Here is a 16,829-nt window from a genome sequence, read left to right on the forward strand (position 1 = left end):
GTAGGGGAAAAGAAAAAGGGAAAACCACCTTGGTGTAACCAAAAATTTCACCAGCCTCGGCCGGGCACGATGGCTCACACCTGTAATTCCAGCACTTCGGGAGGCCGAGGTGGGTGGATCACAAGGTCAGAAGTTCGAGACCAGCCTGACCAACATGGTGAAACCCCGTCTCTACTAAAAATACAAAAATTAGCCGGGCATGGTGGCACACGCCTGTAAACCCAGCTACTTGGGAGGCTGAGGCAGGAGAATCATTTGAATCTGGGAGGTAGAGGTTGCAGTGAGCCGAGATCACGCCACTGCACACCAGCCTAGGTGACAGAGCGAGACTGTCTCAAAAAAAAAAAAAAAAAAAAAAGCCTCCCGAGTAGCTGGGATTACAGGTGTGCACCACCAGGCCTGGCTAATTTTTTGTATTTTTAGTAGACAGGGTTTCACCATGTTGGCCAGGCTGGCCGCAAACTCCTGACCTCAGGTGATCCACTGCCCTCGGCCTTCCAAAGTGCTGAGATTACAGGTCTGAGCCACCACGCCCAGCCTCTATCTCCATCTTATAAACACAATTGAAAACTCAATTTCACATTGGTCTCCAGTTTTTGCTCCATTTCTCTGCTCCCCTACATAGCTGAATCTCTCTGAAGAACTGCCTATTCATCTTTCGTCACTTCTACCCTCCCCTTACTGGGCCATATATATATAATTATCATATCCTTGATTCATTACGTGAACCAATGATGAGAATGCACCATGATTCCAATCAACCCTCAACCTTGTACAATCTACTCAGGTGAACTTGCTCTTGTCAAGGTCACCAAGTATATACAGTCGACCCTTGGTATCCATGGGGGATTGGCTCCAGGAACTTCCACAGATATCAAAATCCTTGGATGCTCAAGTCCCTTATAAAAAATGGCATGATGTTTGCATATAACTTAGGCATATTCTCCCACGTACTTTAAATCAGGGGTCCCAAACCTCAGGCCATGGACAAGTATTGGCCTGTTAGGAACCAGACCACACAGCAGGAGGTGAGCAGCAGGCAAGTAAGCATTACTGCCTAAGCTCCGCCTCCTGTCAGATCAGTGGTGGCATTAGACTCTCGTAAGAGTCCGAACCCTATTGAGAACTGCACACGCAAGGGATCTAGACTGCATGCTCCTTATTAGAATCTAATGCCTGATGATCTGAGGTGGTGCAGTTTCATCCTGAAACCATCCCCCACCCACCCACCCACCTCCGATCCATGGAAACACTATCATCCGTGAAACTGGTCCCTGGGAACTGCTGCTTTAAATCATCTCTAAATTACTTTAATACTTAATACAATGCCCATACAGCACCTCACTTGCATGGATTCAACATAGTACTTATTAGCACACGGAAAATTCAAATTTTGGTTTTTGGAACTTTGTGAAAATTTTTTTTCCTAAATTTTTTCAATTGTGGTTGCTTGAATCCACAGATGCAGAACCCCATGTATGTGGAGGGCCAACTGTATTGTTAAGTCTAATTTACACTTGTCTAACCTTCATCTTATTAAGCCTGTCACTAGTGTTAAACACTTTAACTACATCCTCCTTGAAATACTTCCTTTAGCTTTTTTTTTTTTTGAGATGGAGTTTCGCTCTTGTCGCCCAGGCTGGAGTGCAATGGCGCAATCTCGGCTCACTGTAACCACCACCTCCCAGGTTCAAGTGATTCTCCTGCCTCAGCCTCCCAAGTAGCTGCAACTACAGGCGCGTGCCACCATGCCTGGCTAATTTTGTATTTTCAGTAGAGACGGGGTTTCTCCATGTTGGTAAGGCTTCCTTTAGCTTTTAAATCCCCCCTCTCTCTCAATCTCCTGTTTTTCCTTCCTTTTCTCTGGATGTTCCTCTCGGTCTCCTTCACTGGCTCCTTGTCCATTACTTAATTTCTAAATGTTGAAACAGCTCTGGATGAAGTTATAAGTCCTCTGCTCATCTCTCTGGAAGAGTTTAACCATTCTTATTGCTTAAAATGTGCTGTCAATCCCTAAAATTTTGTATTTAGTTCAGACTAATATAAAAATCATCTATAGTTGGCATCTCTGCCTGCCTGTTGTATAGGAATCTCAAAATTAATCCAGTGTTAAGCATGTTTATTGCCTTCAAACCTGCTCCTCCCCTAGTCTTTGCCATCATCTCAAAACAGTCTTCCTTGGTGCCTTATCAGTACTTATTACAGCAAGGAGGACTTGCCCAACTTTCTACAACTTCTCACATGTGAATTTTATAGATATGTACTTTTTCAATGTCTGTAAAGTCCACGGTTGGTGCTACATCTGTTTTATTCACCACTGTTCACCCAGTACCTACCATAAAAGTTTGTATAGAGTATTCAGATTATTTGTTCAATCAATGAATAAAGTGTTAGCCAACATACAGAATTCAGGAATGCTTGAATATAAATTATTACTGTATGTTCTATTTAAGTTTTCATGTTCTAAAAATGTATCCCAGTTTACATGTCTCATATGCCCCTTGTCAGTCATCTTAGTCATTACCTGAGGTGTTCGTTGTAACTCATATAAACTGAGTTCCCATGTTTTGCTTAATGGTTGGGTTCCGTTTGTCTGCACAGCCTGAGACATTGCTGGAAATAAAGAAGAGAGAAAAACGATTTTAGTATTCGGAAGGCAAGTGCTATGGTCTGAATGTATGTGTCCCACCAAAATTCCTACGTTGAAATCTAATCTCAATGCAGTAATATTAAGAGGTGGGGACTTTGGGAGGTGATCAGGTTATGAGGGCTCCACCCTCATGAATGAAATTAGTACCTTTATAAAAGAGGCTTGATGGAAACTTTTGGCCCTTCCAGCATGTTCTGACACACAGAAGCAGCTATAAGGAATAGGCCCTCACCAGACACTGCATCTGCTGGTGCCATGATCTTGGAATTCCCAGTCTCCAGAACTGTAATACATTTCTATTGCTTATAAATTACCCAGCCTGAGGTTTTTTTTCCAGCAGGCTAAATGGATTAAGATACGAAGTAAATCTCAAAACTGATTTTTAGGAATTGTTCATCTTGAGAATAATAAAAACAAATTATTCACTGGTTCTCAAAAATTAAAAAGAAAAACTCAAAAATCTTTACACTTATAAATATGAACTACTTGACAGTAAAAGCCTACTACTGACTTCCAAATGCCCAAGAGCTGGCATACAGGAAGTACTTCACATATCAAAAGTGCTTAATTACTACTGAATGTATAGAAGATTGTCTTAACCCAAAACAATAAATATTTTTATGAAATTCATGGTCATGGAACTTAGAACTAAATCAGGAAAACTTCAGATTCTTCAGCAGAGCTATCTAGTCCAACGTTGTCCAAGTTAAAAAATCGACTTTATAGCACTTTAAACCACTAGTCATTCTGCCTCTCTTTTCACAGCTTCATGAAAAATTTTCACAGTCATGAAAAATTCCCGACCTCATGTTCAGAAAGCTCTTCCTAATGTTGAGACCCAAACTGCTACCTATTCATCCTATAGCTGCCCTCTGAAGACAACTAATAATAATAATAATAATTAGTCTATAATTTTTCTACATGACAGCCTTTCAAATATTTGGAAAGTGGTATCATATCCCACCTGATTCTCCTTTACTTTTGGCTAAATATCCTAGTTCCTCCTATTGTTCCCCATTTGACACCATTTCAAAGTCTCCTCACCACACTGATTAATTCTGCCTCCTTTCCCGATATAAATGAACTGAACAACATAAGACCAACTTCTCTGCTTGTCTTTGAGTAGGGGGACATCTAGTATAAATATGGGAAAGAGGGCTGTAGATAAAAAAAACTCACTCCTGTGGGGCACAGAAAAATGAAGTGACCCCAGTCATCCCAATATTTAGTAAATATTTATCACTAGTCAAGCAGAACTGCCCCAGGGTCCTTGTCTAGAAGGAAATGCATGCAAATAGCTAAACAACAATCGATAAGACAAAGTCTAAGCAGGAGTACAGACAAAAATATATGGAATTATAGAGGTGGATTGGGGAATTTGAAGAGTTAAGGAGGCTTTGGTAGAGATGAAATAAACCTTAAAAAGAAAGAGATTATCAATCCAACAGAGCTTAAAGGAAAAAAATATATTAATACAGATTACTACAGTGGAATGGAAGTACAAAAGAAACCGGGTTCTAAGCAAATTACAGCACCATGTATGCGCATGCTTGTGATTGGAAGATACTAAAAGTTTTAAACAGGGCCAGGTGCGGTGGCTCATCCCTGTAATCCCAGCACTTTGGAAGGCCAAGGCAGGCAGATCACCTGAGGTCAGGAGTTCGAGACCAGCCTGGCCAACATGGTGAAATACAAAAATTAGCTGGGTGTGGTGGTGTACGTCTGTAATCCCAGCTATGCAGGAGGCTGAGGTAGGAGAATCGCTTGAACCCGGGAGGCAGAGGTTGCAGTGAGCTGAGATCGCACCCTTGCACTCCAGCCTGGGCGACAGAGTGACACTTAGTCTCAAAAAAAAAAGTTTTAAACAGGAGAGTAACATGATCAAATCGTTCACAAAAACTCAAGTAGTATAGAAGGTAGAAGACTAGAAAGCAACTAACAATAAAATCAGTGAGAGAAAGTTGTTAAAAACCTGTATATTAACTATGTGAACTAAAGCAATTAAACGTGGACAGAGAGACAGAATTAGACAGAGCACTAAGTGATATACAAGACACTGGTATAAGAAAGAAGGGTCAGGCCGGGCGCGGTGGCTCACACTTGTAATCTCAGCACTTTGGGAGGCCGAGGCGGGCGGATCACGAGGTCAGGAGATCGAGACCACGGTGAAACCCCATCTCTACTAAAAATACAAAAAATTAGCTGGGCACGGTGGCGGGTGCCTGTAGTCCCAGCTATTGGGGAGGCTGAGGCAGGAGAATAGCGTGAACCTGGGAGGCGGAGCTTACAGTGAGCTAAGATCGCGCCACTGCACTCCAGCCTGGGTGACAGAGTGAGACTCTGTCTCAAAAAAAAAAAAAAAAAAGAAAAAGAAAGAAGGGTCAAATATGGCTCTGAGAAAGCAACCATTTTTTATTGAAAGAGAACACAGAAAGAAAAGTATGCGTTGGAAGAGCAGTACAGTTGCTACACACACTGAGTTCCAGCTACTCAGGGACCACTAAGGTAGAGTGGTCCAGCAGATGATGGGGGCAAAAAAAATTCCCACACCTCCCTGGAGACACAACATGTCCCTCATTCCTGTACTCTGGAGCTAACGGTTAACAGACTGGTAATCACAGAGTTTGATTATTCAGTCATAGGCCCTAGCCACCATTTTATAAGCATTATTAGACACCTGCTATGGCAACCCTCTCTTGTGAATCAAAGTGAAAGCTGCAAGCTTCTCCTGGTAGAATTCCTGCTATATGCATTCTTATTATAATCCTAAATTACTGCGCTTAGTAGGCTAGATGGCACAATTTCTCCAAGGATGCTTTCTAGTTACCTCAGCTATTATGAAGAATGTGGGGCACATCAAAGATAATACAGCTAAGAGAAGCTCTAGAAAGGAAAGGAAAAAAATTACCAAATATGCAATGGCCTTTTGTGACCAGCATGCCAAGGTCTCAAAATAAAACTGACTTGAAATCAGCATCCCTAGAAGATTCTCTTGCAAAAGTAAGAAGGGGGAAACGAAACCCCTCAAACTATCTGAAACGTTTCCTCCTTATGCATCTAACATTATCATGCTTTAGCATCACCATCAGCACATATTCCTTTTGTTCTTCTCTATTCCCTCCCCCAAAATCCTAAATGAACTATCCTTTCCTAAGGTCTTCTCCCCTAAAACAACCAATGACCTAATACTCATTTAAAATTGCTACAATGCTGATTCGAGTGGTAAGCCAACAGAAACTGAATTAAGGCATGGTTTAAGGCTGAGCTAACAGTTAAAGCCAACAGATAGCTAGAAGAAGACTTAAAGACTGGGTGGCTATGGTGGCTCACAGGACTGCCTGAGGCCAAGGAGTTCAAGACCATTCTGGGCAACATAGCAAGAAGCCATCTCTACAAAAAAAAAAATTAAAAATTAGGTGGGTGTGTTGGTGTGTGCCTGTAGTTCTAGGTACTTGGGAGGCTAAGGCTGGAAGATTGCTTGAGCCCAGGAGTTTAAGGTTTCAGTGAGGTACGACTGTGCCACTGCACTCCAGCCTGGGCAACAGAGTGAGACCCCACCCCTAATTTTTTTTAAGGAAAACACTTAAAAAAAAAAAAAAAAAAAAAGGTAGGCCAGGCATAGTGGCTCACACCTGTAATCCCAGTCCTTTGGGAGGCCGAGACAGGTAGATCACTTGAGTCCCAGAGTTTGAGACCAGCCTGGGCAACACAGCAAAATCCTCTCTCTACAAAAAATACAAAATGTTAGCCAGGAGTGGTGGCACCCACCTGGAGTCCCAGCTACTCAGGAGGCTGAGGTTGTAGTGAGCTGAGGTCACACCACTGCACTCCAGCCTGGGCAACAGACTGAGCTCGTGTCTCCAAAAAACAAAAATATGCCTAATAATAGTGACTACAGTAAGAAAAATAGGGTTGGCCTGTAGTCCCAGCTACTCAAAAGTCTGAGGCAAGAGGACTGCTTGAGCCCAGGAGTTCAAGGCTGCAGGAGAGACCCTGAGTGGGAAGGGAGCGGGAAGGAGAGAGAAAGTGAAGAGTAGAGGGGAGAAACATGAGAAACTGCCATCAAGACTTTATACTGTGGAACAGACCCAAAGTTAATATAATAAAAACCCAGCCTGTCTTCTTGTTCATAGACTAAAACATAAAATACAGGACTTATAAAATAAAATTAAAATGGAAAATTGCAAATTTGGACAATCTCCAACATGTAGCTAAAAACATACAAAGAACCTGAGAAAACTGACAAAATACAAACTAAAACAAACATACAATCCTTCAAATAAATCTAGCTATCAAAATAATTTTTAAAAAATCAAAAGATATTTTATCCTCTAAGAATTAAAGACCTACTCGTAAGATATTAGTAGATAAAGCAAGCAGAAAAATAAGAGGCTTTGTTCCATACTGGCAAACAAAGAAGCAGGGGAAAAAAACAATGGCCAGAGCCTATCCAATGATGCTGCTTTGAAGATGACTCTAGTTGTTGAATTTGAGGTGAACCATGTATAAATATAGATGGCCAGCTTCTTTGTAGATATTAGGTTAGTGCAAATTAATTGTGGTTTTTGCATTGTTGGAATTCACCATTTGATACTGGAATACATTCTTCAATGTGGTTAAGTTATGCATCATTTTAATGGGCATTTCTCACTTTATGTTTTTTTGCTAACGACTTATTACTTGCTGTTTATTTTATGTTTATTTTAGACTATGGAAATGTTGTTAGACAAAAAACAAATTTGAGTGATTTTCTTATTCAAGTTCGAAATGGTTCGTAAAGCAGTGGAGACTACTCGCAACATCGACAATGCATTCCACCCAGGAACTGCTAACGAACGTAAAGGGCAGTGGTGGTCCAAGAAAGAAGTTCTGCAGGCTGGGTGCGGTGGCTCATGCCTGTAACCCCAGCACTTTGGGAGGCCAAGGAGGGTGGATTACCTGAGGTCAGGAGTTCAAGACCAACCTGGCCAACATGGCAAAACCCTGTCTCTACTGAAAAAAAATAAAAAAATTAGCCAGGTATGGTGGCATGTGCCTGTAATCCCAGCTACTGGGGGAGCTGAGGCAGGAGGATCACTTGAACCTGGGAGGCGGAGGTTACAGAGAGCCGAGATCGTGCCACTGCACTCCAGCCTGGGTAACAGAGCAAGACTCTGTCTTCAAAAAAAAAAAAAAAAAAGTTCTGCAAAGGAGACAAGAACCCTGAAGACGCGGAGCATAGTGACCGGCCATCGGAAGTTGACAACGACCAACTGAGGACAATCATACAAGCTGATCCTCTTACAACTACACTAGAAGTTACTAAAGAACTCAATGTCTACCATTCTATGGTTGTAGCATTTTAAGCAAACTGGAAAGGTGAAAAAGCTCGATAAGTGGGTGTCTCATGAGCTGAGTAAAAATCAAAAATATCGCCATTTTTAAGTGTTGTCTTCTCTTATTCTATGCAACAACAATGAACCATTGGATTGCAACTTGCCACGAAAGTGGATTTTATTTGGTAACTAGTGATGACCCGCTCGGTGGTTGGACTGAAGCACTTCCAAAGCTCCAAAGTACTTCCCAACGGCAAACATGCACCAAAAAAAAGTCATGGTCACTGTGTGGTGGTATGCTGCCGCTACAGCTTTCTGATCCACTACAGCTTTCTGAATCCCAGCAAAACCATTACGTCTGAGAAATATGCTCAGCAAATCGAGATGCACCGAAAACTGCAATGCCCGCAGCTGGCATTGATCAACAAAAAGAGCCCAATTCTTATCCACAACAATGCTCAAATGCACGTCACACAACCAACGCTTCAAAAGTTGAAGGAGGCCGGGCACGGTGGCTCACACCTGTAATCCCAGCACTTCGGGAGGCTGAGGCGGGTGATCACCTGAGGTCAGGAGTTCAAGACCATCCTGGCCAACATGGTGAACCGCCCCCCACCGCATCTCTACTAAAAATACAAAAATTAGTCAGGCATGGTGGCACACGCCTGTAATCCCAGCTACTCAGGAGGCTGAGGCAGGATAATCACTTGAACCCAGGAGGCAGAGGTTGCAGTGAGCCAAGATTGCACCACTGCACTCCAGCCTGGGCAACCAGAGCGAAACTCCACCTCAAAAAAAAAAAAAAAATTGATGGAATTAGGCTACAGTTTTGCCTCATACACCATAGTCACTGGACCTCTCGCCAACCAACTACCACTTCTTCAAGCATCTTGACAACTTTTTGCAGGGAAGACACTTCCACAACTAGCAGGATGCAGAAAATACTTTCCAAGAGTTCATCGAATCCTAAAGCATGGATTTTTACACTACAGGAATAAACAAACTTATTTCTCATTGGCAAAAATGTGTTGATTGTAATGGTTCCTATTTTGATTAATAAAGATGTGTTTGAGCCTAGTTTTGATTATTTAAAATTCACAGTCCAAAACCGCAATTACTTTTGTACCAAACTAACACATGCACCATTATTTCTAACATATATCCTAGATAGATCTTTCAGAGAACCAAAACTACTCAGGAGGAATTTCTAAAAATCCATTGGAGGGATTTCTAAGAATTCCAAATGCTAACCCATGTCCCAACCTGTAACTGTGACCCTAGGACTAATTATAAGCAGAACACTCCTTCTGCCTACTAAACGCTACCCTGGAAAATTAATAGGAACTATCAAATAAAATATTCTGCTGAAGTATTATATTTCTAGAGATACTAGTTATCTTGCACATAACCAAATTATATCTGATTTGGATATCTGTATTCCTGTGGCAAATCAGACTTAGAGTGACTGACAAGTTAGCTGCACTTCCAGAATTTCCTGGTACCATTTGGAAAAACTACAATCTTCATGACTTTGCAGAATTTTCTAGTATTCCTTATCTTTCTATTAAGTCTGCATTACAATAATATGTTCTCTGGTATCTACAGTCTTAAATACTACCACATGGATGCTACCTTACCAGATAGTACAGCAGGCGATCCTGAGACCAAAAATAGGGGCAAAGTCTTGCAGACTGCCAAAATCATTATCTCAATTCTTATGAACATGTCACTGAACAGATATACTCTTGAGAATGTGTCTCTTTGCTTTAGATCAATATACATCTTCATTTAAATTTAATCTAAATTCACCGTGCCCCAAAATCGATTTAATCTTTTCTCTTCTGTTTAGTGAGAAGCTACATTTCTGCCTGTGGTTCCCCCTTGCCCAAGCCAAGAATGTGAAATACATTTAGCTTCTGTTTTTCAGATCTCAATGAAAAGTGATTTCAATGAACAATATCTGAGAGTCACCTATGTATAGACACTAACATACACACAGAGTAGACAAAGAGGAAAAGAACAAGAATGGATGGCCAAGATACAGTCTGAAAAGCTGAAGAGTAGAGTGGAAGCCAGCAAAGAAGATACGAAGTGAAGTGCCACACAAAATGATCTTAAGGATTTTTTCCAGTGACAAGAATGTGCTCCCTAGATCCCAACAGCCTAAAGATCCTTGTCAACACAACAGAACAAGATCTAGGTCTACTGGGGGCCTATCAAAAGACAAAATTATAACAAGTTTAAAGACACAATTGGCTTTTTTTTTTTTTTTTGAGACTGTCTCGCTCTTGTTGCCCAGGCTAGAGTGCAGTGGCGCAATCTCAGCTCACTGCAACCTCCAACTCCCGGGTTCAAGCAATTCTCCTGCCTCAGCCTCCTGAGTAGCTGGGACTACAAGGCGCCCGACACCACACCTGGCTAATTTTTGTACTTTTAGTAGAGACGGGGTTTGCCATGTTGGCCAGGCTGGTCTCAAACTCCTGACCTCAGATGATCCGCCCACCTCAGCCTCCCAAAGTGCTGGGATTACAGGCATGAGCCACTACGCGCAGCCCACAATTGGCTTTTATTTGGGCTCCTGGAATTGGACAACATCTCATTTTATAAAATAAAATGACTGTTCCAATGAGAGGAGAGGAGGTTGGCTTTAAAAGCAGAAAAAGGCTGAAGAAAGCAGAAACAGAACAAAAAGCAGACTGGTTGTTTCAAAGATGCTTTCCTTTAAAAGGTTAAAACAGGGAGGACTTCCTTATTACGAAGACTCAGGCTGACTATAATCTCCTATTTTCTAGAAAACTGGCCTATTTCCAAGTATGATTATGTGGCACTTAGCATAAGTGACTCCATTCTGGTTTGTTCTGGTCTGGTGGGGTCCAGTGCAAGAGGCTAGTCTAGAACAATAGCCTCCCAAAAATGTTGTTTCCCAGGCCCAATTCCCAGTTACAGCACATTAATTATATTTCTGAAAAAAAGATATATCCGAAACACCAGAAATGCTTCTATACAAAGTAGGTGCTCAAATTTGTGGAGAGAATGTATAAATGAAAAGTAAGCATTAGTCTGAATGAGATAACTTTAGCTGCATAGGCAGAAACAAAATAAATCCGAAAAAAAAAAAAAAGAAAAGATCTAGTCATAGTAGACCGTGAAAGCTGGCAGCTTCAATAATCAAAGGGAAAATATCAATAAGATATTCAGAATGATCTTTTAGTGACTGCAACCTTCACCTCCCGGGTTCAAGCGATTCTCCTGCCTCAGCCTCTCAAGTAGCTGGGATTACAGGCGCACACTACCATGCCCGGCAAATTTTTGTATTTTAGTAGAGACGAGGTTTCACCATGTTGGCTAGGCTGGTCTCAAACTCCTGACCTCAGGTGATCCACCTGCCTTGGCCTCCCGAAGTGCTGGGATTACAGGCGTGAGCCACCACGCCTGGCGACTTTTTTTATTTTTAGTAGAGATGGGGTTTCACCATGTTGGCCAGGCTGGTCTCGAACTCCCAACCTCAGGTGATCCGCCCACCTCAGCCTCCCAAAGTGCTGGGATTTGTAAAATCCCAGCTGGAATGAGTGGAGGAGTGAGCCACTGTGCCAGGCCACCTTCATATTCATATGAAAGATCACTAAGTACATCACTCAGAAAGAATTACTGCTTACTAATGCTGATATTTTATGACTTAAACTAGGGATCTTCAATCAAGGGGGAGAAGAGGAGCCATGTAAGACAGGGAAACCAAGGAATAACTTTCAAAATAGACATAGTAGAGAAAGAAAGAAAGCAGGTCAGTGCGGCTAGTAAATAAAGGGGAACATTCACAAGAAGAGTTTACAGAGCTAAAGAGAAGCCAAGATGGTAATCTTCATAAGAATCAAGTAAGACTAATTTGGGGGCAAAAGACATGTTAGAATGGGTTGAAGAGGAAATCAAACTTGAAACGACATGATTGACTGATTTATGACGGAGTCTCACTCTGTCGCCCAGGCTGGAATGCAGTGACAAGATTTCGGCTCACTGCAACCTCTGCCTCCCAGGTTCAAGGGATTCTCCAGCCTCAGCCTCCCAAGCAGCTGGGACCACAGGCACGCGCCACTACACCTGGCTAATTTCTGTATTTTTAGTAGAGACAGGGTTTCACCTATGTTGGCCGGGCTAGTCTCGAACCTCAGACCTCAGGTGATCTGCCAGCCTTGGCCTCCCAAAATGCTAGGATTACAGGTGTGAGCCACCACGCCCGGCCCCTTACCTGTCCTTTATAAATGAATAAAACGAAAATACTACCTTATCATAATGTATGGTATATGTAGTGAGAGAAATGTCCCTTAGAAATATTTATAACCTGTAATTTTAAAATAATAAAACAATAATGACTGAAAAAAAAAACAATGAATCAGGCATAAGAAATTAGAAAATGAACCTAAACAAAGTAAAAGGGGAAAATAATCACTATAAAAGTTGAAATCAAACGACAACAGCCCCAAAAAAAAAACAACACAAAACAAAACAGATTTGCTCATGAAAGTACAATTTAGTTGTCAGGTACAGCCAATAATATAGCTAAATTTCTAGCCAAAAAAAAAAAAAAAGTTAATTCCTAACAATTAAAAAACCACACATATGTACAGATATGAGATTTAAAAAATTAAGTTAGAGAACGTTATCTTCAACTCTGTACCAATAAATAAACTATTTCTAATAAAAGTCTTAATAAGTCAGAAATAAATAGAAACATTCTTAACCTCATGAAAATCTACCAGAAGTCCCAAAACAATCAATGTTAAAACTTTTGACACATTCCTGTTAAAAAAGTCAGGAGCAAAACGAGACTACCCAACACTCTGCTGAAAGCCCTACCTCATGCTATGGTAGGAAAAAAAATAGAGAGGGAGGGAGAGAAGTAGGAGGGAGGGGGGAGGAGGATGGGGAGAGGAACATGGGAAAAGGAAGTGATCAAAGTATCAGTGCAAATAATGATAGCTAACTATAAAATCCAACAAAATCAAATGCAAAACTATTAGAACTAATAAAAAGCAGTAACATGGTGGAATGAAGATAAAAAAATGCCAAAAAGGCTACAGCTTTCCTATAAACTAGGAATTACCATTCAGAAATAAATTTTTTAAAAGATCCCATTCATGGTAGCAACAAAAGTTTATAAAATCCTTAAAATAATTTCACAAAATATTGAAAAGACAAAACTCTACAACTTAACTGAAGTACATTAAAGAGGATCTGAACTGGATTAATGCACATATATGTATATAAATCCAATGCAATGCAATCCCAATCAAAATACCAGCAGACAAAATGATTCTAAGGTTTACCTGGAGGATGCAAAAAAATGCCCAGAGTATTTTTAAAGAAAAACAGGAGAGAGTTTACCTTAAAACAAACATTAAAGCTTAATAGAAAGCAACACTATGATCTCAAGAAAAAGAAAAACAGATCAATATAACAAAACAAATGGCTCAAAAACAGATATGTGAATTTAGGTTATTTTAAAATCAGAGGGATGACCAAAAAAAAAATTTAAACCCTTTTCAAATAAATCAGATACCTAAACAAATAAATGAATTTTAAAATTCTGGAAGGATTAACATAAAAAAAACCCATAAAATAAGGCCGGGCGCAGTGGCTCACCCCTGTAATCCCAGCACTTTGGGAGGCCGAGGCAGGTGGATCACAAGGTCAGGAGATCGAGACCATCCTGGCTAACACGGTGAAATCCCGTCTCTACTAAAAATACAAAAAATTAGCCAAGCATGGTGGCACGCACCTGTAGTCCCAGCTACTTGGGAGTCTGAGGCAGGAGAATCACTTGAAGCCAGGAGACAGAGGTTGCAGTGAGCCAGGATCGCACCACTGCACTCCAGCTTGGGCGACAGAATGAGACTCTGTCTCAAAAAAAACCCATAAAAGATCTAGAAGAAAAGAAGGGCAGCCTAAAAGCAAGATACAATACCCAGAAGACTGAAAGGTTCATATTTCACCTCACAAAATTTTAAATCCTGCATACAAAATCAACTAGAGACACCATGAGCAAATTTAAAAGATAAGCAATAGCTAGGAAGAAAATATGTGCAACATATGTAAATTAACAAAGGCCAATAACGATAATATATACTGAGTACTACATCAAATCAATTTAAAAGACAACTCAATATAAGCAAAATGAGTAATTAACTGAATACATAACCAATAAAATTAAATTGTGCTAAACTTCACTAATAATCAGTAAATTGCAAATCAAAACAATGCATTCTACATAGGCTCTATTTTTTGTCAGTGATACTGACAAAGATTAAGATGACTAATATTTAGTTGATATGGTTTAAGATTTGTGGCCTCGCCCAAATCTCATGCGGAATTATGATCCCCAGTGTTGGAGAAGGGGCCTGGTGGGAGGTGACTGGATCATGGGAGTGGATTTCCCCCTTGCTGTTCTTGTGATAATGAGTTCTCGCAAGAGCTGATTGTTTAAAACTGTCTAGTATCTCCCTCTGCTCTCTCTTCCTCCTGCTCCAGACATGTAGGACCTGCCTGCTCACCCTTCACCTTCCACCACGAATGTAAAAGTTTCCTGAGGCCTCCCCAGCCATGCTTCCTGTACAGCCTTGCAGAACCTTGAGCCAATTAAACCTCTTTTCTCTATAAATTATCCGGTCTCAGGGAGTTACACAGCAATGCAAGAACACTAGTGTTTAAAAGTGTGTGCAGAAACAGGAATTGTCAAACCATTGGCAAAGTTCTGGGGAACAGAACAATTTGGCAGTTAAGGCATAATTACAGTATTTAGCATAAGGAATGTATTTCTTGAAATGGAAAATGGTTGAATCAAGCTATATGGGGCCATTACAGAATCTCTATGGACATGCTGTAAGAAATACACAATACAGTGGCTCATGTCTGTAATCCCAGCACTTTGGGAGGCCGAGGCGGGGGGATCACCTGAGGTCAGAAGTTCGAAACCAGCCTGGCCAACATGGCAAAAACCCATCTCTACTAAAAATAAAAAAATTAGCCAGGTGTGGTGATAGGTGCCTGTAATCCAGCTACTAGGGAGGCTAGGGCAGGAGAATGGCTTGAACCCGGAAGGTGGAGGTTGCAGTGAGCTGAGATCACGCCACTCACTCCAGCCTGGGCGACAGAGCAAGGCTCTATCTTAAAAATAAATAAATAACACACACACACACACACACACACACACAGAGAGAGAGACAGAGAGAGAGAGAAATATATATAGACGTCCCTCAGTATCCAAGGGGGATTGGTTCCAGGACACCCTCTGACCCCGCCCCCCAGATACCAAAATCCATGGATACTCAAGTCCCTTATATAAAAAGACACAGCATTTGCATATAACTTACACATACCCTCCTGTGTACTTTAAATCATCTCTGGATTACTTACAATACTCAATACAATGTAAACGCTATGTAAATAATTGTTATATGGTATTGTTTAGAGAATAATGACAAGAGGAAAAAAATCTGTACACGTTCAGATGCAACCATACCATTTTTTTTCCCTAATATTTTCAATCTGTAGTTGGTTGAAACCACTGATACAGGAAGGCAGACTGTATCCGGTCTTTTTTTTCTTTGTATTTGGTCTTAGTCCTTGGTTCCCGGCACAGATCATCTAAAACCTTTGGAATCCCTGAGTCATAAGGGTGAGAGGAGCCATTTTTCTTATTCATAGTAAGCCCCTTTCAACCATACCTGAGTTTATGCTAATATGATTACTCTAGGTGGGCCCCTAGATAGATTCAGGACAGGGACTGGTTTCCAGGAGAACCAACCACAAGATTAGAGGGTCAGAACATTCAGTCCCATCCTACCCCTACCGTTCCATCCTACCCCTACCACTAAGGAGGGAAAAGAGTTTGGAGATCCAGCTAATTACCAATAGCCAATGATTTAACCAGTCATGTCCATGTAATGGAATCTCCATTAAATTTTTAAATGATGGAATTCGTGGAAGGTCAGGGTGCCAGAAGGGTGATACACTCTAACTCCATAGGACAGGAGCTCCTACGGTTGGAACCCCAATGGACCTCACTCTCTCTACCTCTTAATATGCTGTATCTTTTATAATGTCCTTTATAATAAACTGATAAATGTAAGTAAAATGCTTTTCTGAGTTCTGTGAGCCATTCTAGCAAATTATCAAACCTGAGAAGGGGATTGTGGAAATCCTCAACTTATAGCCAATTGGTCAGAAGTACATGAGGCATGGGGCTTAATGGCATCTGAAGTGGAGGCAGTCTCTTGTGGGACTGATCCCTTAATGTGTGGGGTCTGGCACTCACTCTGAGTAGTGTTACCACTGAACTGAATCAATTGTTGGACACCCAGTTGGTGACTAAAGAGTTGGAGAATTGTTAGTGTAGCAAAAAACCACATATTTAGTGTCAGAAATGTTGTGAGAAGAAACAGATTACAGAAGTAGATGCACTTCCCTTTTTATTATCTTTGACTGACATAAAATAAAAATGTACTGGCTGATGTAATTATCTTACCTGCATTCCTTATAAGTAACAGTAGACACATCAGCCCTTAGAACCACAGTATAATATGCATTTTAACATACACAGGTACCTTAAACTATAAAACAATCACATTTATGTATCCTTTTAAAAAACTCACAAAATTAACTGCTGTAGATCAAAAGACCGTATCTGAAAAATAGATGCCAATGAAACAGAATACACTAAAACAACAGACTGGAATACTCTCTAAAAATTGCTAAGTATCTCTGCTCTTTGGCTGAATAAAAGAATAACACTCACTCTACTGTCTTAGCTGAATCCTCACCTCTCAAAGCAGCCTGTGTCTGTCAAATGGCTCCTAAGTTTTGACATTGTA

At 40.9% G+C, this 16,829-nt stretch overlaps 1 protein-coding gene across 4 annotated transcripts in view; it reads right to left on the minus strand.

Annotated features, from left to right (window-relative positions):
- Positions 1-16,829, minus strand: part of RNF2 (ring finger protein 2) — a 58,175-nt gene that overhangs the window by 11,978 nt on the left and 29,368 nt on the right. For 2 of the 4 annotated variants that reach the window (NM_001133961.1, XM_009240017.4), the window contains 1 exon segment: positions 2,525-2,613. In NM_001133961.1, the coding sequence (NP_001127433.1) occupies positions 2,525-2,611 (87 nt within the window). In that variant the 5' untranslated portion in view covers positions 2,612-2,613. 4 annotated transcript variants of the gene reach the window in all.

Source organism: Pongo abelii, chromosome 1 (genome assembly GCF_028885655.2).
Source record: "Pongo abelii isolate AG06213 chromosome 1, NHGRI_mPonAbe1-v2.0_pri, whole genome shotgun sequence".
In the NCBI taxonomy this organism is placed as follows: Eukaryota; Metazoa; Chordata; class Mammalia; order Primates; family Hominidae; genus Pongo; species Pongo abelii.